Raw genomic sequence first — 8,618 nt, 5'->3', positions numbered from 1 at the left:
ATAATAAACATAATACAATTAGGATAACAACTGATGTTCCTGATTTTGTTACAGATTGTAGGTAATAGCACTTTATTGTTGCATGTGACGGTTTATGTTCATGTATTCATGTTTTATTAATATTTATATATGGCTAACTGTTATGACATTGCACAATTGTTATGCAGTATGTAATTACGCTTACTCATGTTGACTTCTTCTATATCCATGTTCATGTATTCATGTATTCATGTTTTTGTAAATATTTATATATGGCTACTGTTATGACATTGCACAAATGTGATGCAGTATGTAATTATGCTTACTCATGTTGACTACTTCTATATCCATGGTGTTTTGAAACCATGTAAGGATTTGTGGAATGCTGAATAAATGTAAATGTAAATGTATCACTTTTGCACTGTAAGTTCAGTTATAGTCGCCTTCAGTCGCTCTGGAGAGGAAATAAAGAACACTAGACAAGGGAAAGTTCTGATAGCAAGATATGGCACCCCCCCCCAAAAAAAAACTGGGTGGCCATTCATATTTTAATTCAACTAAGCTCTGATGTTACTAAAAGTCCGGAGTTTGTTGGAAATTTCATTCATTAAGCAGGACGAGTTAAAATAGGGTGACATAACTGAAATAAAATAAGTAGTTTTTCAGGCTATCTACAGTGATCTCATTCTATGGCTGATGATGGTGGGCAATCCACACCGTTACCGCGCAGCTCTACAGCAGCTGGAGAACAGACATGCCACTGCAGGTGAGTTCATACAACTACTTTGCTGTGAGGTCCATATGATCATTATAGACTGTGATATTCTGATAACACAGAGCAAGGGAAACAGGAAAATTAAGTATGTTTACTGGAATACAAGTGAAGATACATTTATTGTCTCTACAAATTGTACAATATGTTTTACAGTGCTGTACTCAGAGCATAGCTCAGGTATTTAACTTGGGTGAGTTCATCTCTGACCTGGCACTTGGCTGGTTACAGAATAAATAAGTAAAGTACAAATTTAATCCTTTCCATGGTGTATTCTTAAAGAAACCTTCCTCTATTAATATGTAGGCGAGTCAAATGAAAACCTTAAATATTTTTTTGAGTATTATTTATTGTGCACAAGTGGTACAAAGCTGTATCACTTTTCAACATAATCTCCCCCATGCTCGACGTAAATCCTCCAGCGCTTACAAAGCGCATGAATTCCTTTAGAAAAAAATTCTTTTGGTAGTCCACGCAACCACTCATGCACCGCGTGGCGTACCTCTAATGTTTAAACTTGCTGCAATTTCATTCAATGTCACTCGGCAGTTTTCCCTCACTATGGCTTCAACTGCTGCAGTGTTCTCTGGAGTCACAACTCGATGTGCCTGACCCAGAAGAGGAGCATCTTCCACTGAAGTCACACCATTTGCAAACTTCCTACTCCATTCGTACATTTGCTGATGTGATAAACATGCATCACCATACTGAAACTTCATTCTTTGATAAATTTCAATAGGTTTCACACCTTCACTACACAAAAACCGAATAACAGAATGCTATTCTTCCTTGGTACAAGTCTCAAGTGGGGCAGCCATCTTATACTGGTGCTGTAACAGTGTTCATGCATCTGCACTATGCTGCAACCTACAGGCCATTCTGCACGCTTACAAACTTACAGGATAATGGCATGAAATTTCGATTTTTTATTACAAAGTTAAGGTTTTCATTTGACTCACCATGTACATTTCCATGTTAACATACTGCAGAATGTACTATACTGTTGTAGAGCCATAGAGGAATATCAGGCAATGGTCCTTCAACTGATGTTTTCTAATAACAAATACAGTATGAGCCAAAAGATGCAGTACTGAAACTCACGCATCTCAAACGCGCATGTGCGTTTGTCGATGGGGCATAGCTCCAGCCACACATGTTCCCAGTAGTGAAAAAAAAAGTTATGTTGTGCAGTTGTTGTTGGAAATGGGTCTCTCAACAGAGGAAAAAGTATTCATAGTTGAGTATTATTTCCGTTCATACGGAAGTGGTTGCCAGACAACACGCTTCTTTGGTTTTGAGCGGCCAGATGTTATCGTCCAGAAACCGCTACACAGTACACGTGTGACGCTATGGTGTGTCGTCTCAGCACACGGTATATTAGGCCCCTATTTCATTGAGGATGAGGAAGGCAATGCTCTGACCATCAACCAAGAACGCTACAGGGACCTGGTGATTGCACCATTTCTTCAGGATTTGAGAAGGTTTTGTCATGCAAGGGACCTTCACATGAATAGACAGTGGTATCAACAGAACATCTTTTCATTTCAGTACTGTATATTTTGGAACACTCTGTAAAATCTTGTAAACAATATACATTACTTCAGGAATGACATGAAAAGAGCAGCATCTGAAGTTTGTAACCATCTCTCTATTGCAGGATGTCTGTTGGCCTTGCTTTTCCTCATTCCATTAGCAGCACGACTGTACAGTATGGTCACACTCCTCCTGTTGGTCCTAGTGTACGTGACACTTGTAGTACCAATGGCAACAGGCTTCTACACAGCTGGCTCACTGTTTGCTAGAATTAGGTGCGTCTTCAAGCAGTGATACATTAACTCTGATCCCAGTAAGGTAACCAAACCAACGTATTCATGCTTCTTACACAGATGAAGTACAGAGGGTATATCCTTCTGCAAAAAAAAAAAATCATGAATTCAGTGTGTTTGAGATGTCCCCAATCCATAAAACTCTTTAAAACATACATACCTGTATTAACATGTCTTCCCCCAGGCACTGGCACAGCGATTTTGTGTTATTTTATGATGCTTTTTCAGCTGCTTATACTACCTGTATAGCATCAAGTGGAAGGATTATTGGTGATGAATGATAAATTGAGAACGAAGCAGTCATGGCTAATGTTAAGGCACTGTCACATGTAGGGTGGTGCGTGTGACAAGAATAACGGGTTCTAGTTTGGATGATTAGTGTTATTAGAACCTTGGTTACCATTTCTCTTAACCACATTTAAATACAGTGATATCACTAATTTACACATATACACTGGTCCTCTCCTGGTACCACAGCTAAAACACAGGAACTGTTACAGTCTGACTGAATCACACACTCCAAATAATATACATGAATGAAGCCTTCTAATCACACACCAAGTCTTCACAGGCCAACCATGCATGGAAAACATGGTCCCACTGTTGCATAAGGAAGACCCCAGAGAAAACAAGTCACGTGATAGCTACCTCAGCAGTCTACTGGCACGCTGAATGTTGCCTAGCAACGAGCTATAGACATTTGTCCTATTGAAGAATGTCGTCATCTGGGATGTGGCACCGCATACTGTGTAAACCGACGTTTTGAGGAATGTATCGCCTCCATCTTCATGGTGGAAAAATTTGTGAGCGAGGAACCAGCGTTGAGCAGGTGGCTGCAGTTTCAACTGGTGTCAGAGTGCTATCGCTCAACTGTAACATTTTCTGATTATAAATGTGAACAGGGAAGAATACTGCCATAACTTATTTTAATATATTAAGTACTTCTAAGCACATGAAATAAGTCCACTATTATGTGGTATGCTGTCCTGTCATTTTAAGACAATTATACCTGTCTGAAGGAAAATATAAAACCACATGTTTTAACCTCAGCTTATTTATTTCATACTCAGAAGTAAAAGTAAAGTTGCCCCTGTGTTTAATTAGGCACCATGCAATGAAGATTTATGAGGAATGGAGGTATAGCTCCATGCATTCTCAATGTCACAGCTAGATGGAACTGAGCAGTCAGGTTTCGGTTCCGGGTAAATTGCTGCTGGCCTTTGCTAGCAGTCATTCTCAGTTCCAAGCCCCACGCGACACATGAACATAATTTTCTATCTCATGATTCTGAGTCATGAGGCTCAACTGACTTCAGCTTCAAGCCCAGATAACTTTACATCCGGTATCCATTGAACAGGAGGTCTGGCGCTTCCCAGAGTTAGTACAGTCCCTGCGGAACAGGGAAAAATCTCTCGTCTCAGCAGGGAATCAAACAGATTCCTGGCTGTCCAGTCCGTAGCCCATTGCTGTACAGACCTGCCTCTCCCAGCTCCCTATTTTATACTTATTTGTGGTTTAGTTATCTCAAAATACACAGCATCGAGTTGCAGTATGGATCTTCTTCAGAGGACGCTACAGTTAATGATGAACCTCGGCTCTTTTACCATTGCTCGCCATTGGTCCCGATCCTGTCTTTCATCTCCAATTTATAATGCCCATTGTCTTCTAATCTTCAACTAAATCCAGCCATCTGATAGCAGATCTGCCTACTCATTGAGTACCTTCTGGAAGTTCCCCACTTCTACACAGGGACAGCACATTTTATATGCCCGCTCACAAGTCCTTCATTTTGCTAGGTCATTTTAGGTACCCCCATCCATCTGCAATCATTAAAACCTTCTCAGAAAATTAGGCTTTTCATGGGGTAGGGTTGCAAACACTGCACCCAACCCCCAACCTGGAGGATCGTCATCTTTCACCTGTCCGGCATGGGAGATCTTACCAGTAGCTACGCTACAACCAGCATNCCCCCCCCACTATATCAAAGTAGGGATAAATGTGGAGGTGTAAGATGATTAACAAATAATAAAGATACATTTATGGCCAAATTTTTGGACTGAGAAACCATGAGAAATCTCAAGTCAGGATAGCCAGTGTCCTGGTCGAGATTCCAACTGGGCATCATCTGCATAAAACTCGGAAGCTTTACCACTCCACAAGCCTGCTCAGTACTTAAGCTTGTGTGCTATTCTGAAAAGGAATCCCATGATAAAGGAACTACATAGCCTAGGTATGCTGTTCCCATAACACAGGCACCTCTATTGTGCGTTATTCACAAGCAGGTCCACTTGGCCTTTGCCCATCTCATTCACTAGATACTCAGATAATAACTCCAGTGCAGTGTTTCCACATGATCAAATATAACAAAATTTTAATAATCTAACAATAACCCCTCTAGCCTTCATAGGCAGTGTTTGGTGATGGGTGCTCTGTGGAACCCTAGGGTAAAAATAAGGGTTTCCAAAGGCAATTCCATTACAACTTAAAAAGTTATAATTCTGGAGGAACATGTCTCCATCTTCAGGGTTTAAGAATAAGCCATGCAAGAAACAAAATGTCAATTGATTTTCAACCAACTACATAGCTTTATATCCCAGAAGATGGAATTCTTGATTGACATCTAATCATAACAGGTCTATATAGAGCCTGGTAAGGTAAACAACATGAAAGTGTCTCTTGCCTAAGTATTTTTGATAGATGAACTTTATGCTATAATACAGTGGATATAGAAATTGTTGTTTTGGTGCAGGAATGTAGCTGTAGTCACGTGGGACACAGAAAATATATACCACAGTGCCAGAAATGCATTGGCCTTCATAGTCTGCATGCACAGGCTGTATATGCGTCTAGACAGCATCCACACCACTACAAACCAGGTACGTAAAATGCAAGGTAATTACACATTATTAGACATGGCTCCAGGTTTCATTCCAAATGCTGCTACTAATACAAAAAATTAAAATATTCATCAGTATCATGATAATCAGTCATGTGAAGACAGGAGCATAGTCATAAGCTGTAACAGTGTGTGTGCTAAATATATATATATATATATATATATATATAGACTTTAAAACAATAGTACTGGATATAAAATTATCACTGATAGTAAGCAGTACTGCAAAGAACAGTTTCATCTTATCTCAGCTCTAATTTAAACTTCTTCAGTGTGTATTATTTTTTCAACATTCTCCTAAAATAATGCATTTTTAAGGTAAAAAAACATGAAAAAACACAATAAAAATGCATTTTCATAGCTCAGTAAATGAAACTGAAAGACATAGCAAAAGGACAAGATTACTTCTTGATGCGGATTAAAGTCAAATGTTGCACTATATTTTATTGCATGCCTGTTCAAGTTTAGTTGAATATTGCACCAACAGGGTTAATAGTTCTGTGGCAGATATCCTGCTATCCTCACTGCTATCATAACTGCTGTGTTTGTCATCATTTATGTCACCAAGCAGAATTATCCATAACACTTTCAGTTTTTCAGTATTGTTCCAATTTTTGCATACAATCTCCATTCTTCTGCACTCACAGAGCCCACAGCTTCCACTCTAAGCTTCTGAATATCCATTAGTTTCTGGGTGATGTCCTTCTCTACCATCACCCCTTACAATATGTTTCATAGGATTTATATTGCAGCAGTATAGTGGTAGTTGAATATTTGATGCCCATAGTTCTTAGAATGTTCACCAATCTTATATGTTGCCAGAGGAATAAGGCACTTTACCTCTGCCAGTAGTTCACTTTTATTGACAAATTTGTCTACCGTTACAATTGCTGTCAATCAGTTTTGAATGTTCATTTTCTTGAAGGGTGGCATATCTTGTTGCACACTCTGGTATACATGCTCATAACGATCAGCCAATTCAACGGTAAATCTGGTAGAAATTTTCAATATTCATCTTGTAATAATAATCTCTGGTTTTTTCATTGAACATTAATAGAGCATTGGGAATAAATCTGTTCTAATTGCCACCACAAAATACTGCAAGTCTCGGGATGCAGCTATCACTTTTCCTTATATAGGATTTGTGTTCACTTTACCAGCACTTGCTTACTGTATAATGAAATGTCATGTAACTACATGACTGGTTTGGGACAATTAGATTCTGTTTTGTTCCAGCACCCTAAAGATTTGGCTCCCCAAACAATATTATCATTCCTTACCTTGAACATGCCTGTTTTATATTTCCTCTTAATGTTTCTTTGTGTCCTTTTAAACTGACTTTATTTATAGCTACTAAATTAATTTTCCTAAGTTTCATCATTACCGTGAAGAATAAACAATGTTCTGAGGGCACTGCAATTGAATTCATCTCAAATATTCAGACAGGATGATCTTCTCTTCTTGCCTAGTTCTGACAACTTTGAATCAGTTGTATTGCCCATTTTGCTTTCTTTCCAAATCCTGCATATCTTACAGAAACAATGACTACAAGTGTAGCCATTTCATGGAAATTTCAATCATCACTATTAAATTGCCATTATTCCTCTGTCCATGAAAACTTTTTAGTACACTGTTAATTATGTACTGACCTTCAGTACATATCATTATGTGCAGAGAGAGAGACATATGCTATTTTTTGTAACAAGAACAGGAATGGACTTCCTTATACAAGCAACTGCATCATTGCTTGCAACAAAATCACTATCTTGTTAACCAGACACAAAGTGAAGGGTAGAAAGGAACTTTTAATTTAAACATTCTCAATTCTGATCAAAATAATTTGAAGCAAAGAAGTAAACATATTTTGTTTAAAACAAAACGTTTAAGGTGTCTCCACCTTATCGTGGTGAGGGGGTTTGAGTATGCCAAGGACCCTGAGAGCTATACCAGCGGTAGCGTAGCTACTGGCAGGGCCTCCCTTGCTGGACAGGTCAAAGGGTAGGCATCAGACGAAGAGAGACACCAAAAACTGATGCCGGAAGCAGCGTCATCAGCAGCGACTTGAAGCACAGAGCAAATGATGCTCGAGATGGTTCAAGTTCGTATAGCAACAGGCGTGACCAGAGTGGTTTGAACGGCTGCTGTACTGCGATGTGGAAAGCAAATGGAAAAACTACCACATTATCACTTTTCCTGGATAGTCTCTTTCCAAAAACAGAAGATCGCATTAAGTGGAGGAACTGTTTTGGAAGAGACTGTGGACCTGTCGTCTGACAGAGTACTGATGAATGAATGAATAAGATATTATCCATGGCATTATGTGAGGAAATGATTTGGGGAACATTTTATTGTACAAAGAATAACAGAAACCCAAGTGTTTACTCTCCATTGCAGGTACTCTTCTTCCTTCTAGCAGAGAAGGTACTGTGTCCAGATCAGCGCTTGGTATGCCTGTATTGCCTACTTTTCTACACTGTACTAGCCTACCTGCAGCGTTCACTGCATGTAAGAAGCTCACATGAAATACGCAGGATGAGATTCATATAATTTTTTTCCAAGGCAAATGAAACAGCAGACTATAAAACTGCACACAGATAGTACCACTGAAAAAAGGTTATTTTCTAAAATAGAAACCCATAAAAAGGCTGACAAACTTTAGAGTCCAGCACCTTTTCCTATTAGTGATTCATCTGGCTCATGAAAAGTCCACTTGTGAGCTCTTGTTACCATGGCAATTGAATTGAATTGAATTTATTTACATTCTATAAATCCTAAGCAGGTTAGTACCTTTGGATACAGAACAAGTCAAAATGTTACATACATAAGTACAGGCAATTTTAGCTTAAAAATTAATATAACTTAATTTTACATCATTCTCTATTTACATTGAAGTATTCATCTAAAGAGTAGAAGGAATGAGCATGTAGATAATTCTTTAACTCTGATTTAAACTTTTTAGTATCATTGCCCAAGTTTTTAATACTTTGTGGCAGATTGTTGAACACTTTTATGCCAGTAAAGTAGACTCCTTTTTGATATACTGATAAAGTTGATGAGGGTAGGTGGAAGTTGTATTTTTGTCTAGTATTCATGTTATAGACATCAGAATTTAATTTGAATTTATCTTTGTTGTAAACAACAAATA

General features: G+C 38.5%; 1 protein-coding gene across 3 annotated transcripts in view; it reads left to right on the top strand.

Annotated features, from left to right (window-relative positions):
• Nucleotides 1-8,618, top strand: part of LOC111867537 (protein TRC8 homolog) — a 22,550-nt gene that overhangs the window by 7,270 nt on the left and 6,662 nt on the right. Inside the window, exons 3-6 of one of the 3 annotated variants that reach the window (XM_023857512.2) lie at nucleotides 638-745; nucleotides 2,409-2,559; nucleotides 5,327-5,453; nucleotides 7,868-7,978. In XM_023857512.2, the coding sequence (XP_023713280.1) occupies nucleotides 638-745; nucleotides 2,409-2,559; nucleotides 5,327-5,453; nucleotides 7,868-7,978 (497 nt within the window). The remainder of the gene's footprint in view (nucleotides 1-637; nucleotides 746-2,408; nucleotides 2,560-5,326; nucleotides 5,454-7,867; nucleotides 7,979-8,618) is intronic. The other 2 variants (XM_023857513.2, XM_023857514.2) reach the window with 2 other exon arrangements.

Source organism: Cryptotermes secundus, unplaced genomic scaffold (genome assembly GCF_002891405.2).
Source record: "Cryptotermes secundus unplaced genomic scaffold, Csec_1.0 scaffold1979, whole genome shotgun sequence".
Lineage (NCBI taxonomy): Eukaryota > Metazoa > Arthropoda > Insecta > Blattodea > Kalotermitidae > Cryptotermes > Cryptotermes secundus.
Note: the sequence above shows the minus strand (reverse complement) of the source record. Positions and strands in the feature narration are given on the sequence as shown.